The following is a 17961-nucleotide window of genomic DNA, read 5'->3' as shown; positions in this document are numbered from 1 at the left end:
GGTAGCAACATGCATTTTTTTTAACCAACAGGATAATGACATCTTCCACTTCCTCAATCCTTTGTATTATCCTGTTTCTCCTTCTTTTTATTTAAGAGCAACAGAGTATGAAACTGGTTAGAAATATAAACTGTAGATTATCTACTCTTTCAACATAAACATACTGAGTTTACATGTCAGATACTTGTTAGGAAAATATAAAGATGAATAACCCATAAATAAATGAAGTCCAGTGAAAATACACACAGTAAGTAAATAACTGCAACACAGTAAGCAAACTGGCAGTTATAAAGTTACCAGGGATAGGGTACTACAGAAGCACAGTGAAGGTAGCAACTGACGCGCCTGGAAGTCACAGAGGTTTTCAGATGGAAGATGCTATTTGAGTACAATCAGGAATAGGAGCTCTCCAAACAGAGAAAAGGAGAGTATATGATACAGAGTGAACACACGTACAAAGGAAAGAAGAATGAAAGGAAGTGTATAGTAGTAAACTGGATGTACCTTAAAAAAGTAACATAAAAGGTGGAGTAAGGCTGGAAAGCAAGACTGGGCCCAGAACCAGCAATAATATACTGAGAACCAATTAAGAATTTAAAGCAGAAGATGGACATGATTATACACTTACTTGCAAAATAGAATCTTGGTTGAGACATGGGGAGATGCATGGAAAAAGCTACATAGCGTAAAACGGACAAACTGGGTAAACACACACATGTAAAACATTAAACACTGCACCTGGCACAAAATTTGACCAATTAATTTGGCTTATTTTTACTACTACTATTTAAGTTCAGGCAAGAAATAATAAAGTTCTAAAGTAGGACTGGAAATAAAGAATAGGAAGCCAATTTGAAGATATAAGATGGAAAATGGATTTTCAGGTTGGCACCAGTTCTGAGAATAATGGCAATGAAATCACACAATTTCTTCTCCAACCTTTTTAAGTTTAAGGGCTTCCCAAAGGAGGTCTCCTAAATGGGGAGCACTGAAAGATGAGGTAAAAAAGGTAAACCAGGGGACTTCCCTGGCTGTCCAGTGGTTAAAACTCTGTGCTTCCAATGTAGTTGGCAAAGGTTTGAATGCTGGTTGGAGAACTAAGATTCTACATACAGCATGGTGTGGGGCTAGCCACCCCACAAAAGAGGAGGCATAAAGTAGATGACACAGAGACTTGCAGGCCACAGAGTAGATTTTATATCTTTATCAACGGGGATTCCTAAGCTTCTCATTATCTGCAATGAGCCTTAAATGCAAAGCTCCCCCTATTTTGTCGGGAATAATGGGGTTGAGGGTAGACAACCACAGCTATAAGATAACTAATTAGGAGGCAACTATGAATCAAGGAAAGGGGATGACAGGTTAGACTATAACGACAGAAAAGAACAAGTAAGAGTCAAGAAACATACAGGAAGCCGAACTGACAGACTTGACTAATAAGACAAGCAAATGAAAGCTGACAAAGATTATTCCAATAGCATGGCATATATAACTGACTGGACAGAGTACACTTGGGGAGAGTAGACAGACGGTGTATACAAGAGAAGACATCAATATATGAGGAGAAAATTAGCTCAAATTGGATTTAAAGTATCTAAAAACAAAAGAGAGATGTCCATTAACAGTTGATATGCAGGCAAGATATTCAGTAGAAAGGCTGGAATCAATTTTTGGTGAGATCTCAATGATGAATGTTTTGGTTAAAAAACAAAACAACAAAAACTTGGACAACATTAATTACAGTTTATCTCCATTTACTTTTATGTCTGGGGTAAGTGGACATAGAAAAAGGGATTACCTATAGGACAAGAAAGAGGGAAAAGAATGTTAAAAAGACCAAAAGCCCATAAAAAGAAAATGTATCTGCTTTACCATTTTACCTGAGACTCAGCTGTTACCCTCAACAGAACCTGAATAAGTAAGACTCCAAGCATAAGAATATCTTCATTCTGCACAGGTGCTTAGCAGAAACATGGATTCTAGCTCTACAACGATCTAAAATTAGATTCCTGAATAAGGTTCTAAATCACGTTTTAACTATGCTGCCAGAAGCAACAAGGTATGGTTTCAAAAGTAAAGGTTATGTTTCAACCTACAGAATTCCATGATGTGGACTTAACTGCATCTTTGAAACTCAACACAAACTTTGACTCTACATGACTCTTTCATGACGACCAAAAATTAAATCCAAATAAAATAGAGTTCTCTTAACTTACTTTTCAAGCTCTTCCTGAGAATGGGCAAAAGTACAATTTGTTCCTCGTGGACACCCTCCTTGTTGTCGCAAATCTCGACACATGCTGGTCTTGTACTTGCTGTTTGGCTGAGGCTACAAAAAGAAAATCAATATGCAGATAAATGAAGACGTCAGCTCTCCCTGGCTCCTCGGGACGCCAGAATTCTATGAGGACACCTCTGATTCCTTTCGATTAGACAATTCTCGTGCTGACGCAACTACCACTGCCCTGTTTCCTGTTATGAGTTACATGGCACAATCACGGGCTGACATTTTAGATGTTCCTTCTGAGGATCATCAGGAACTAGTTCAAATGCTGCATTACTTATCTGTCAACAAAATGGCCACAAAAATAAAAGATTTTTTCATCAAAATTCATTGATGTCTCAAAATTATATCAAATCAAGCAAACAATGTCAAAAAGCATTAAAAAAGCTATAAGCTTTGTCCACTTAAACGTTCTCAGGAAAAGGGAGAATACAACTTACTCTAGAAGTTAAAATTTAAGAAACACTAATTTTACTTGTCAACTTCAGAGTACAACTTTCTTCCAAGGGTTGGTGCTAAGTTCATATAAATAATGAAGCAAAATATTAAAATATCATGACTGCTATAATTTGCATCAAACTCTAAGACATCATTGTCATTTCTGTGACCTTAAGATGAAACAATCATCTTTTAGCTAATATTTGAATATTATAATGTCTTCTAATAGAATAAGGACAGAAGAGTGGAAAGATCACTTTGGAGTAGACTTGATCCCAGTTCTGTCACTTACTGCCACCATGATCTTAATGTTATTTAACCTCTTTCAACTTCAACATGGGGACAGCAACTGCCTTGCAGGTGGCTGTGGGGATTAGAAATAATCTATGTAAAATATTGAGACTGGCTCATAGTAACTTAATAAATGGATGTTATTATTAGAATAAAGGGTTTTACCTTAAATAACTCCTTCAAAAGTACATTGAAAATACTTTATTTCCACACATTTACAAATATGAACTCACTGGAATGGCAACAAATGAGAAAAAAGTGACAATTTCCCCAAATTAAGAAAAAATCAGGCAAAATATTTGGATGGAATCATATCTATAGCCAGTCAAAAAAACTTGCCATGAACTCATATTCAAGATAGTCCCCAAACTATTGCTGTACTATGATTTATGGGGTACACTAAAACAAGTTTCTCTCAAAAGAACAGAGAGTAAAAACTTATGTGACACGGCTGTCACATAAGGAGTCCATTAACCAAACAGGCTGTTAAGATATTCAGCATGCTCCATTAGAAATAAGAGCAGTCAGAAGAGAAATAACTTTACTTACCTGAGGTGTCTCATGGCCTTTTCTACTATAATTTTGTATGAAGTCTACCAGGCCATGAACCACTGTTTTAACAGCTACCATTGCATTTTCTAGCTGCTCCCAAGTTGGTGAAACAGCATCTAAAATAGTCCGCCAAGAGGATGAGATGAGGAAAAAAAAATTGTTAGCAGTAAATCTCTTGTGTATAAGAAATCATTTTTTAAAAAGCATAAGCAATTATATTCTCACATACCTGGATTAGGGTCTATGTTTGCAAGAAGCTCTAAGTGAGGCCTCAATCTATTTAAGTTAGCTGGGTCACCTGTTCGTTGCAAAACAATTGTCAATTCCTGAACACTCTTTGCAAAGGATTCTGGAGACTGCAGCTAACATAAAAACAAAATGAAAAGGTTTTTACAACACATCTATATTCAAACGCTTTTATTCAGTCAACATACTGAATAGGTTTTCAAGTGTCTTCAGACTCCATAGTAGGAGTATCAATGATGAATTAAATTTTCACCTCAGAATCTGCCCTATGAAATTCATCATTAGACACTTAGAAAACTTATTTATTAGCTATCTGGTGTCAGAATACAGATAAATGACAGACTTGGTAAGCTAGGCTGTTTTTATGTCAATAGCTGTATTTGCTTCCCTATCGCCACCCTTAGTTTATTTTGAAAGTTAGAAAACAATAAAAAAGAAAGAAATGATATCTATGAGATATTTATATGTAAAAACAGGAATCTCCCAACTGGTTTTCTCTTCAGTTCCCTCAGAAGATTCAAATATTCATCAAGATTAACAACAATGCAAAATTAGCATCTCTAATTTCACAAACCTTATCAATGATCGACTGCATGTGTGATTTATGCGCCAAGTCACCATACAGAAGTGAGGACCATTGCTCAGGTGAAATACGGAGTCCTGCTTCCATAGCAATATGAACAATTTGGGCATCATGTTCTCTGCGTAAAGCCTCATAACTGCGGAATTCCTCCTTTAGCTGCATCAGGGAAGAGTCTTCATCCCGTTTGGTAACCTAAAAATAGAAAGGAGGAAAAAAAACCCATCAGATTTGCTTTGCTCTCACCACTCCCCCAACCAACTTTTTTTTATTTTAGAAGGGGGAGGTACCTATAGCCTATCAGATACGACATGAAGAAGGTACAAAAAAATACTCTACTTACTAAAAATCCTTAGAAGACACTATCTAGGACTTTCACAGTCGGAGAGAAGTCAGGGCCTGTCTTCAAAGCTCAAAGGACAGACTAACTCTTCTGTGAGGGGCTAATGTTAACTGGTGATATTAAATTGAGGCCAATCCTCATTTACCTCCCCCCAAACACTAGGGTCCTTAAGAACTACTCTAAATCTACTCTGCCTGTACTCTAGAAATGGAATAACAAAACCCAAATAACAGCACATCTGTTTACAATATGGTTTACTGTGTATTTTAAGCCCACTGATGAGACCTACTGCTTAGAAAAAAAATTCTTTTCCAAATATTACTGCTCATTGACAATGCACCTGGTAACTCAAGAGCTCTGATGGAAATGTACAAGAGTAATGTTTTTGTGCCTGATAACACAACTTCCACTCTGCAGCCCATGGATCAAGGAGTAATTCTGACTTTCATGCCTTATTATTTAGGAGATACATTTCATAAGGCTATCGCGGCCATAGATAATAATTCCTTTGATGGTTCAGGGCAAAGTAGACTGAAAACCTGTTAAAGGATTCACCATTCTAGATGCCACTAAGAATATTCGTGATTCATGGGAATAGGTTAAAATATCAACATTAACAAGAACTCAGAAGATTTCAGCTCTCATGGATGACTCTGAAGGATTCATGACTTTAGTGGAGGAAGTAACTGCAGACATGGAAGAAAAAGCAAAAGAACAAGAATTGAAGTGGATCCTAAATATGTGACTGAATTACTGCAATCTCACGATAAAACTTTAATGGAGTTGCTTAAGATAAGCAAAGAAAGTGGTTTCTTGAGATAGAATCTATTCCTGGTGAAGATGCTGTGAAGACTGTTGAGATGATAATAAAGGATTTAGAATAATACATAAACTTAGTTGAAAAAGCAGCAGCGAGGTTTGAGAGAATTCACTTCAATTCTGAAAGAAGTTCTGCTGTGGGTAAGCTGCATGCCACAGAGAAATTATCTGTGAAAGGAAGACTCAATTCACGGGGCAAGCTGCACTGCTGTTTTAAGAAACTGCAACAGGCACTCCAACCTAGAGCAAGTACCACCCTGGTCAGTTAGTCATTAACAATGATGTAAGGAAGAATTATTAATCTAAAACACAGAAAAAAGAAACCTAAAAGACCAGAGGGTGGGAACACTCATCCAACCACCAGGGTACAGGGTGCCTCTTGGGTAGTATGAAGATCTATCCACCTGAACTGTAAAGATGTATGTATTATAAGTGGCTTGCAGAGCCTGGCAAGCTCATATTTTCATCATCAATTAACCTGTTACCTCATACTAAGCAGTGCACACACACAAAAAAAAACCTCTTTCTGCTTATATCTTTGTCACTCTTGAGCTATAAAATCAGCAAAATAGCTTAAATAAGCCTTGGTTTCAAATCCAGAAGTTTTACTTTTATAGAAGCCAATGGGCCTTTCTATTCCAAGTCCTTGGTCCCTTTGCTCAAGACCTCAACAGCAACCTATATTCCTGTGTCATGCAGAAACTTTAAGGATTCAGCCTTCTTTCCATGTCTCTCAAGTACCTGTCATCACCCATAAGCCTATATGACAAGGAAACTACATTTTGAAATAGCTTAGGGTTCATCCCTACCCTTTGACAAAAATCTTATTATCTAAATGCACAGTGGGCAATTCTCAACTTTTACTCTCCTGTTGTCCCCCCAGGACAACATCTGAGCTACCCTCAGTTTAAAGGCTTTAATCTAAACACAACAGAGAAAGAGATAAAAATAATAATGGGGAAGTTAAAACATGTGCCTTCTTTCATTAAGTTTTCAGTATGGTTCCTGACTCTCTTTTAAGGTGATAAATACAAATTAGTTAGGCTTCTTCAGTTCATTTTTACTATTCCAAGAGTCAAGTTTACCAAACTTGTTTCCTCATAGTGTTGCTGATACCTTCACATTATGTGTTCTTACACCCACGAATAGCAATATTATACATCTACAGTATTAACAGAGGCAATAAATACAGAAGGAAAAGTCTCCTTTATCTCTCTATTTCTGGGGCCTCTAGACCATTCCAGGCATGCAATGTTTAGATGGTTGCTTGCTACTTACTTTAAAACAAGAAGCTCGATACAGTAGTTGCACAACATGACCAATACTTGTTTTTGATGCCTGAGGAAATCTTGGTTCTAGTCTTTGCACAACAAAAAGTACCAGAACTTTCCTTGAGAGAGCAGAACCATCTTCTAATGCCAGTAACACCAACTTCAAAGCCTCTTCTTGCATAGCTATAAGTAAAGAACATGAGTTCATGATAAATGAGGAGCCCTGCAGATCATGCCTGTCACAGTCTTCTTTGGATATTAGCTTATGGGTGGTTCATTATCTCCAGTACGCAAATACTTAGCACAAAGAGAGAACATCACACATACACAAATATAGTCTACTTAGAAAGTAATCAAGCAAAAGACGTGTCCTACTAAACAACCAATCAAAATACAAGCAAACAGGTTTTAAACAAAATATATCCTCTATAGCTTTGTAATAGTCAACTAGATAATCATAATGTTGAAGTGAAAAAGGTTCTTGTTTATAAAATTCACAGAGCTACTCTGACAAATAACATGTGAAGGACACACAGTAGTCTTCAAATAAATAGTAATTTTTTTTATAACTTGAGACTGTTGCTTGCCTGTCAGAATTATTTTGTATATAATTTAAAAGTGGTATTAGCCACTGGATGCAATACCTAAAGGCATCAATTTGTGCTGCTTTCCAGTCAGGGAGGTAAAAGTATAATCTGAATCTAATCGTAAGGGGACATCAAAAAACCCCAAATTAAGAACATTCTATAAAATAACTGCCTGTATTCCTCAAGAATAGCAACATTAGACAAAGAAAGACTGAGGAATGGTACTATGTTAAAGAAGACTAAAAAGAGGTACGACAGTGTCTTCCCTGACAGTCTAATAGTTAAGACTCTGCGTTTCCACTGCAGAGAGTATGGGTTCAATCCCTGGTCAAGGAATAAAGATCCTGCATGTCACATAACGGCTGTGACAAATAAATACATGACATCATCTTAGACTCAATCATAAAATGAAAAAATTAATGCCATAAAAGATATTGCTGTTAAAACCAACAAAACTGGAATATAAGTTTTAACAAATGTTAAATTTTCTGAATTTGATCAATGTATTGTTTTTAATAAAAAAGACAAGTGTAAGCACTAAAGGGGGCATAAAATAGGCGACCTACTCTCAAATGGTTCAAAAAGGAGAGAAAGTGAACTATATAACAAATTTAGCAAAATATTACAAATGAGTGAATATGGATAAAGAGTACAAAGGAATTCTCTGCATTATTCTAGCAACTTTTTGGTAAAAAATATACTGGTTCTCAATGAAAACAATGGAACTGAAAAATCATCTAGAATCTAGATTAAAAATCAAAATCCTTTCTTTTTCAAAGTGAGACATCAAGGCTCAGAAAAGTTAAGTAACTTGCTCACAATCAGTAAGCCACAAAATTGTAACTAGAAACAAGGACTTTTTAAAAATTGAGGTAAAATTCATATAACATAAAATTAACCATTTTAAAGTAAACAATTCACAATGTTGTAAAACCGTCAACTCTATCTAGTTCTAAGACATCTTCATCATCTGACAGGAACTCAATAACCATTAATCAGTCACTCCCCATACCTATGACCCCTACAGCCTCCAGCAACTACTAGCCTGATGTCTGGTTCTATGGACTGACGTTTGTGTATGCAGAATATGTGACCTATTCCCTGACTTCCTTCACTTAAAATAATATTTTCAAAGTTCATCCACATTGTGGTATGTATTGGTATCTCAATCCTTTCTATGGCTAAATAATACAGTATTTATAAATATACCACATATTGGTTATCCATTCATAAGAACTGATGGGACTGCTTCCACCTTTTGATTATTGAGAGTAACACTGCTATAAATATTCACACACAAATACTAGTTTGAATACCTGTTTTCAGTTCCTTTGGGTATACACCTAGGAGTGGAAATGCCGGATCATAAGGTAATCCTACATTTAAATTTCTGAGGAACCACCAAGTTGTTTTTCCACAGAGGCTGCCTCATTTTACATTCCCAAGTTCCTAACATCCTCGATTAACACTTTTATTTTCCACTTTTAAAATTACGGACAACCTAGTGGATATGAAATGGTATCTCAATGTTGATTCTGATTTGCATTTCTTTAATGACTGATGACACTGAGCATCTTTTCACGTACTTTTTCGCCATCTATGTATCTTCTATGTAGAAATATTTATTTAAGCCCTTGGCCCATTTTTAAATTGTGCTATTTATTATCTTTTTGTTGTTGAGTTTCAGAACACAGGATATTTGATAACTAGTCTAGTGCTTCTTAGGTTTCCATAGTGGCTCACTGTTAATCTGCCTGCAATGTAGGGGATGCGGGTCCCTGGGTCAGGAAGATTTGGAGAAGGAAATGGCAACCCACTCCATTATTCTTCCTGGAGAATCCCATGGACAGAGGAGGCTAGTTAGCTACAGTCCATGGGGTCACAAGAATCAGACACAATTTAGCGACTAAACCAACATACCACCTAGTGCTTCTTAGATAAGGTAAATAAACATGAGGAAATATCCACAGGTGGCATTCTCAAATGATATATAAATCGGGAAGATCCTCTGGAGAAGGAAATGGCCACCCACTCCAATACTCTTGCCTGGAAAATCCCATGGACGGAGGAGCGTGGTAGGCTACAGTTGCTCACGACTGAGCGACTTCACATTCACTTTCTATGGATTTTCAAAATGATTTTTCAAGTTAACTTTGTATTATGTAAAATAAAACATATACAAAAGTAGAAATAACATGCATTCATAATACAGCTGCTGCCAGGAAGGGTTCATCTACTCATTACCCACTTCTCTAGTTTGTTCTAGCTGGAGTGGTTTGAAGTAAATCCAAGATAACATAGCACTTTATCCTTAAATAATTCATTATGTATTTCTAACAGGTAAGCACTTAAAAAAATTAACATAACACTATTACCATGTCTAAAAAAAGAAATATATTTCCTTGATATCGTCTAATATCCAATCCATGCTGAATTTTCTCCCACTGTCTCAAAATTTCCTCTTACAGTTGGTTTCTTTGAGTAAGCAGCCAAAGTCCATAGGTAGCTTTTGGTCTGTATGTCTTCATGCTTAATAAGAAAAACCTATACTAGTTTCTCACCACTCTCCCACCCTCCCATTTAGAACAAAATAACTGATTGCAGAAACAATCATTTTTCTAAACAATATCCCACATTCTCAATTTCGCTAATTTTGCACTTTTTTTTTTTATGGTATGCCTTTATCCTCCTTATTTCATGTAAACTAGAGACTTAATTAGATTTGGAATAAGATTTTACCTTTTGGGGGGGCAAGCACACTTCTTATTCTGTGTGTCATATAGGTATATAAGACCTAGATGTCTCACTTCTAGGACTTCCCTGGTGGCTCAGACGGTTTTTAGTAATATCAAGACTCATCAGCGGGTTCAGGCCGTTTGCATTTACTAACTTTTCATCTACTGGTTTTAACAGCCAATAGTAATTCTTACCTAGACCCATTAATTCACCTGATGTGATTTTTCTAACTTTAACATTTTTTTTCTAAATTTATTAGCTAGAACTCTGCTAAAGGAGAAACCTACCCTCAAAATTCTGAGAAACTGTCCTTGAAAGTAACTTAAAAAGGCAGAATAAGCATGATTTTTTTCTATTCCTTTTCCAATTTTTAGCATAATATGCTGGTGTTGTAGCAACTGCCAAAAATAACCAATTAATTTTTTCTGTACTAACATTACAAGATCACGGATTTTTACACATTTTATGTTTTTTAATTCACTTTAGTCATTATTCATTTGGAAGTTCAAATTGTCCCACTTTTATCCAGTGGGAGCCTTTTCAAATTCTGTGTCCTTTTGACAAAATTCCGATGGTCTTTGACAGCTTTTTTACTTTCTAGCACAAGACTTCCCAGGCTCATCTTGTACTTTTTCTACCCTAGAACTGGCATAAGACATTTATTCAAAGAGCCCTACTTCTTTTTAGTATGAAATGCTATCAGGGTGCTACGGCTATTCAATCCTTTCAAGCCTTTACAGTGTACAATTACAAAATACTTATTTTCTAGAAGAAGAAAAATAAATGAGTCTATACTTATTTGCCAATTAAAATTTAAGGATGCAGGCTTTTTAAATAAATTCTTTGATTTCATACTTACATCTCTTTTCAAATGTCAAAATCTTCGTTTCCAATGGCATTAATAGAACTACTTGCTGCATCCTAATTCGTTTCAAAATAACATTATCAGTATGACTAGTGAATACAATCTAGGAGTATATATCATACCAGAAATATAAAAATCAAAAAATCAAAACACTGTGTTCTAGAATCACCTGAATTAATTCATTCCTGATGAATATGCTGCCAAAATAACGTTTAGCTTTTTGTTTTTAGGCATTTTTTTGTTCATTTTATTTAAATTCCTAAAACTCATATATTTACTAAAAATCGTTTCAAAATTACATAAAACCTTTACACAGGTGCAAAGTACAAATCAAGATACACTGAGAGAGGTTTAGCTTCTGGTCCTGTCTGGTTTCCCTCTGTTCTTCCTGACTACATGTTTATTATGTTGTAACTTTTCCTACCAATATTCTTTGGAAAAATATAAACAAATAATTTGAAAATGGTTGTCTCTTCTTTTCCAAGATAAAAGTTTCCTTTCCTACAATAAGCACATTATTCTGCACCTTGCTTATTTTCTAACGTAATGTATATTACGTTATCATAGGCAGCAGACTATACACATTTTCCTCATTCCTTTCAACAGTTGCAGGGCAATCCATTGGAAGGATATATAGCAGTTTACTAAGCCAGTCTCCTATTCAGACTTTCAAGTTCATTCCAGATGTCTGCTGTTATAAATAGTGCTTTATTAACTTTATACATTCTATATTTTTCACCGTATTTATGGGACAGATTGCTAGAAAAAGGACTGCTGGGCCAAAGAGTAGATGCGCAGATGATTTTGTAACATACTGACAAATTCCTCTCTCTATAGTTTGCCCCACTTTACATTCCCACTATTACTGGATGAAAGTACCTGCTTTCCCACAGGCTTGACAACAAAGCTGTCAGACTTTTGAATCTGGCCAATCTGACAGGTGAGAAATGGTATTTCAGTGTCATTTTAATGTATATTTCTCTTAATATGAGAAAGATGGAGTATCTTTTTATATGTTTGAGGGCCATTTACATTACTTTTTCCCTTGAATTGTCTGTTTGCATTTTTTGTCAATTTTTTAATTGGGTGGTTGGTATTTTTCTTCTGAATTTTTACAAGTACCTAATTATATATTGGGCTTTCCTGGTGGCTCAGACGGTAAAGAATTTGCCTGCAATACAGGAGACCTGGGATCAATCCCAGGATTAGGAAGATCCCCTGTAGGAGGACATGGCAATCCACTCCAATATTCTTGCCTAGAGAATAATCCTCATGGACAGAGGAACCTGACGGGCTACAGTCCATGGGGTTGCAGAGTCAGACATGACTGAGCAACTAACTACAACACAATTATATGTTAGTTATATATGCCTCTTGTACGTGATATTATATAAATATTTCCACAAGTTTCTCATTTTTTTTACTTTTCTTCAGTTCAGTTCAGTCGCTCAGTCGTCTCCGACTCTTTGTGACCCCATGAATCGCAGCATGCCAGGCCTCCCTGTCCATCACCAACTCCCAGAGTTCACTCAAACTCATGTCCATCAAGTCGGTGATGCTATCGAGTTGGTGATGCCATCCAGCCATCTCATCCTCCGTCGCCCCTTCTCCTCCTGCCCCCAATCCTTCCCAGCATCAGGGTATTTTCCAATAAGTCAACTATTCACATGAGGTGGCCAAAGTATTGCAGTTTCAGCTTCAGCATCAGTCCTTCCAATGAACACCCAGGACTGGTCTCGTTTAGGATGGACTGGTTGGATCTCCTTGCAGTCCAAGGAACCCTCAAGAGTCTTCTCCAACACCACAGTTCAAAAGTATCAATTCTTCGGCGCTCAGCCTTCTTCACAGTCCAACTCTCACATCCATACATGACCACTGGAAAAACCACAGCCTTGACTAGACGGATCTTAGTCGGCAAAGTAACGTCTCTGCTTTTGAAGATGCTATCTAGATTGGTCATAACTTTCCTTCCAAGGAGTAAGCGTCTTTTAATTTCATGGCTGCAGTCACCATCTGCAGTGATTTTGGAGCCCCCCAAAATAAAGTCTGACACTGTCTCCACTGTTTCCCCATCTATTTCTCATGAAGTGATGGGACCGGATGCCATGATCTTCGTTTTCTGAATGTTGAGCTTTAAGCCAACTTTTTCACTCTCCTCTTTCACTTTCATCAAGAGGCTTTTTAGTTCCTCTTCACTTTCTGCCATAAGGGTGGTATCATCTGCATATCTGAGGTTATTGATATTTCTCCCGGCAATCTTGATTCCAGCTTGTGCTTCCTCCAGCCCAGCGTTTCTCATGATGTACTCTACATATAAGTTAAATAAGCAGGGTGACAATATACAGCCTTGACGTACTCCTTTTTCCTATTTGGAACCAGTCTGTTGTTCCATGTCCAGTTCTAACTGTTGCTTCCTGACCTGCATACAGATTTCTCAAGAGGCAGGTCAGGTGGTCTGGTATTCCCATCTCTTTCAGAATGTTCCACAGTTTCTTGTGATCCACACAGTCAAAGGCTTTGGCATAGTCAATAAAGCAGAAATAGATGTTTTTCTGGAACTCTCTTGCTTTTTCCATGATCCAGCGGATGTTGGCAATTTGATCTCTGGTTCCTCTGCCTTTTCTAAAACCAGCTTGAACATCTGGAAGTTCATGGTTCACGTATTGCTGAAGCCTGGCTTCGAGGATTTTGAGCATTACGTTACTAGCATGTGAGATGAGTGCAATTGTGTGGTAGTTTGAGCGTTCTTTGGCATTGGCTTTCTCTGGGATTAGAATGAAAACTGACCTTTTCCAGTCCTTTGGCCACTCCTGAGTTTTCCAAATTTGCTGGCATATTGAGTGCAGCACTTTCACAGCATCACCTTTCATCTTACTTTTCTTATGAGGCTTTATTATAATTTTTAAAATTATATAGTCAAATATCGATCTTTTCTGTAATTGCTTCTGGTTTCAGAGCCAAAGAAAAGACTATTTCCTACTTCTGTGTTATAAAGAATTCACTCTTCTGTTCACATTTATTGTGGTTGAGTCACTCAGTTACACCTGACTCTTTTTAACCCCACAGACTGTAGCATATCAGGCTTCCCTGTCCTTCACTATCTCCCAGAGTTTGTTCAAACTCTTGTCCACTGAGTCGGTGATGCCATCCAACCATCTCATCCTCTATCATCCCATTCTCCTCCTGCCCTCAATCTTTCCCAGATCAGGTCTTTTCCACTGAGTTGGCTTTTCTCATCAGGTGGCCAAAGTACTGAAGTTTCAGTTTCAGCATCAGTCCTTCCAATTCAGGGTTGATCTCCTTTAGTATTAACTAGTTTAATCTCCCTGCTGTCAAAGGGACTCTCAGTTGAGTCTTTCTCAGCACCATGGTTTGAAGGCATCAATTCTTACACACAGCCATGGTCCAACTCTCAGAGTCATCCATACATGACTACTGGAAAAATCAGAGCTTTGACTATACGGACCTTTGTCGGCTAAGTGATGTCTCTGCTTTTCAATACACTGTCTAAGTTTGTCAAAGCTCTTCTTACAAGGAACAAGCATCTTTTAATTTCATAGCTGCAGTCACCATCCACAGTGATTTTGGAGCCCAAGAAAATAAAGTCTGTCACTGTTTCCATTTTTTCCCCATCCATCTATCATGAAGTGATGTAGCTGGATGCCAAGATCTTAGTTTTGTGAGTGTTGAGTTTGAAGTTTTTATTACTTATATAACTTATTGTTTAATCATAAGTATCTCTAACCTATTTAAAATTTATATAGCTAAGGAATATAAGAAATACATTCATGCAAAAAAAAAAAAAAGAAATACATCCAATTTTATCTTTTTCCACGTCTATCCAGTAGTCCCAACGCCACTTAAAAACTTTCCTTCACACAAATAAATTCTTCCTAGCCTATACAGTTCTAAATCAGAAAGGTAAAACAATAAGATATCACAGAAAAGTACCTCATAACCTTGGTATAGGTAAAGATTTTTTTAAAAAAGAATGCAGTTGATGGTAACTAAAAGAAATATACTCTGGTGATTCTCATTTTTTCCAGTAATTTTTCTGTTTCCCAATTTTAAAGACAATCGTGAACTTTTACTTTTCTTCATAAAAAGAAAGTTTATTTTTCCTTTACTTACTACGTGTGCAGTATTAGGCCTCTCTCTAATTCAGTGTTCTAATTTGTAAAGTTGGGTCTGTGTCACTTAAAGACTGTTGAGAATTAAACAAGAAATTTATTCAAAAACACTATAGCACTGTTCATCATATACGTTATGATTAATAAAAACTAGTTGGGACTTCCCTGGTAGTCCAGTGGTTAAGAATCCACTTTCCAGTGCAGGGGACATGGGTTTGATCCCTGACAAGGGTCTAAGATCCCACATGAAGTGGGGCAACTTAAGCCCATGCTGCACCACAAGAAAAGCCTATATGCTGCAACTAGAGAAAACCTGTGTGCTGCAATGAAGACCCAGTGCAGCAAAAACAAACACATCAAGCACCCCAAGGTAGGGTGGTTACTATAAAAATTAAAAAAATAAGTTTATCTTTCATTATGTTAAAATTTGTATGTATAAATCAGAGCATTTTCACCTGCTCCTAGAAACTGGCACCCACTAGCCCTGATAGCCAATAAGACAGGGATCTATCTTACCTGGCCCTAGAAACTGGCATCCTCGAGCCCTGACAGCAGCCCACAGGTTGGCAGACAACTGCTGAGGGTTCTGGTGCTGTAATATTAGTTCCGTTACAGTCCTTTCTCCAAGTGAACGGGCTGCTCGTATGGCTCTTACACGACCTTCTTCCTCCACCAGTTGACAGTTTACAAGTGTCACTAGTTTCCTTTGCATTGGACGGCTCAGTGCACTCTGGTTCAAACTAGCTACACCTTCAAGAAAAAGGAAACTACAGTTTTTTTCAATTGAAATAAAAAAGTCAATTTCATTATCTATTTAATAATAATACCTAGTATTCAACTATTAAGCCACAATTCCTAATGAGTTCCTTATAAGGTACTTTCCTTTTTTGACAATCAATGTTCTGTCCCTGTTTATTACTATTCTGTGGTAACTGGAGTCTAAATTTTAATTGCCTCAAATTTTATTTGGGTATCCTGTTCTCTGGGTTATATGTGTCCCACAAAAGACAGCAATTTGGGTTTTTTAAGTCTATTCTTCATCTTTACAAAAACCATTGAAGATAAATTTGGAGATAAATAAATGAAAAGTTAAATCTAAAAGTAACAATGAACAATAGTTTTGTTTTGTCTTACTGTATACAAGACATTTAGAACACAGCTCCAGGACAATATCTTAAATCCAATTCCCTTTTCAACTAAAAGATACTGCTCCAGCAATTCTTCCCTCTCTCCTACATCAATTGTCCTCTTTCTACTTGATCATTTGCATCAACATACAGTAAGAACAGCATACTGTTATTTTATACATCTGAAAAATAAATCTTGGTATTCATCCCTTTATCACTACCCCTCTGCACCATGTCTTTCCTCCATTTTGTAGCAAATCCTCTAGTGTTGCCTATATTCACGATCTCCAAATCCTTGCCTTACAATCTTTAAACCCTACTCCAATCATGTTTGTTACACCATCACTTGACCAAAACTGCTCCTCATGACAAGACTTACCACCACTACGCTACATCAGTGGTCAATTCTCAATCCTTACCTTATTTGACCTTTCAATAGCACTCAACACAGATCACTCCTAACTCCTTTAAAAACATTCTTATTTGGCTTCTAGAACACCACTTTCTCTTAATTTTTTCCTTCCTTCATCTTTTCCAGTCTTCTTTGCTGATCTCAACCTTTTTTCTTGACTTCTTAATGTTAAATGGCTTAGAACCCAGTTCTTTTTTTTCTATACTCACCACTTATGTGATCTCATTCAGTTTTATTGCTTTAAATACTATTTATGCTAATAACTCCACAAAATAACAGCTCCTATACCTAGTCCTAGCAAACAACCTCTTCCAACAACACAAGAGAAGACTTTACACATTGACATACCCAGATGGTCAACACCGAAATCAGATTGATTATATTCTTTGCAGCCAAGATGGAGAAGCTCTATATAGTCAACAAAAACAAGACCACGAGCTGACTGTGGCTCAGATCATGAACTCCTTATTACCAAATTCAGACTTAAATTGAAGAAAGTAGGGAAAACCACTAGACCATTCAGGTATGGCCTCAATCAAATCCGTTATGATTATACAGTGGAAGTGAGAAATAGATTTAAGGGCCTACATCTGATAGATAGAGTGCCTGATGAACTATGGAATGAGGTTCGTGATCGTGACACTGTACAGGAGACAGGGATCAAGACCATCCCCATGGAAAAGAAATGCAAAAAAGCAAAATGGCTGTCTGGGGAGGCCTTACAAACAGCCGTGAAAAGAAGAGAAGCGAAAAGCAAAGAAGAAAAGGAAAGATATAAGCATCTGAATGCAGAATTCCAAAGAATAGCAAGAAGAGATACGAAAGCCTTCTTCAGCGATCAATGCAAATGGAGGAAAAGAACAGAATGAGAAAGACTAGAGATCTCTTCGGAGAAGGCAATGGCACCCCACTCCAGTATTCTTGCCTGGAAAATCCCACGGACGGAGGAGCCTGGTGGGCTGCAGTCCATGCGCTTGCTAAGAGTCGGACACGACTGTGCGACTTCACTTTCACTTTTCACTTTCATGCATTGGAGAAGGAAATGGCAACCCACTCCAGTGTTCTTGCCTGGAGAATCCCAGGGGCAGGGGAGTCTGGTGGACTGCCGTCTATGGGGTCACACAGAGTCGGACATGACTGAAGTGACTTAGCAGTAGCAGAAATCTCTTCAAGAAAATTAGAGATACCAAGGGAACGTTTCATGCAAAGATGGGCTCAATAAAGGGCAGAAATGGTATGGACCTAACAGAAGCAGAAGATATTAAGACGAGGTGGCAAGA

At 37.2% G+C, this 17961-nt stretch overlaps 1 protein-coding gene and 1 non-coding gene across 4 annotated transcripts in view; both read right to left on the bottom strand.

The window, feature by feature from the left end:
* The window catches only part of RC3H2 (ring finger and CCCH-type domains 2), a 53217-nt gene that overhangs the window by 22209 nt on the left and 13047 nt on the right, over positions 1 to 17961 (bottom strand). For all 3 annotated transcript variants that reach the window (XM_027966467.2, XM_027966469.2, XM_027966468.2), the window contains exons 4-9: positions 15659 to 15892; positions 6832 to 7007; positions 4386 to 4586; positions 3795 to 3927; positions 3563 to 3681; positions 2217 to 2329 (exon numbers count right to left, since the gene is read on the bottom strand). In XM_027966467.2, coding sequence (XP_027822268.1) covers positions 2217 to 2329; positions 3563 to 3681; positions 3795 to 3927; positions 4386 to 4586; positions 6832 to 7007; positions 15659 to 15892 — 976 coding nt within the window. The remainder of the gene's footprint in view (positions 1 to 2216; positions 2330 to 3562; positions 3682 to 3794; positions 3928 to 4385; positions 4587 to 6831; positions 7008 to 15658; positions 15893 to 17961) is intronic.
* LOC114114262 (small nucleolar RNA SNORD90) lies at positions 4005 to 4115 on the bottom strand. Its single transcript, XR_003589092.1, has one exon. It is a non-coding gene; the product is annotated as a small nucleolar RNA SNORD90 (small nucleolar RNA).

Source organism: Ovis aries, chromosome 3, assembly GCF_016772045.2.
Source record: "Ovis aries strain OAR_USU_Benz2616 breed Rambouillet chromosome 3, ARS-UI_Ramb_v3.0, whole genome shotgun sequence".
Taxonomy (NCBI): Eukaryota; Metazoa; Chordata; class Mammalia; order Artiodactyla; family Bovidae; genus Ovis; species Ovis aries.
The sequence above is the reverse complement of the archived record's forward strand: the minus strand, read 5'-3'. Positions and strand labels throughout refer to the sequence as shown.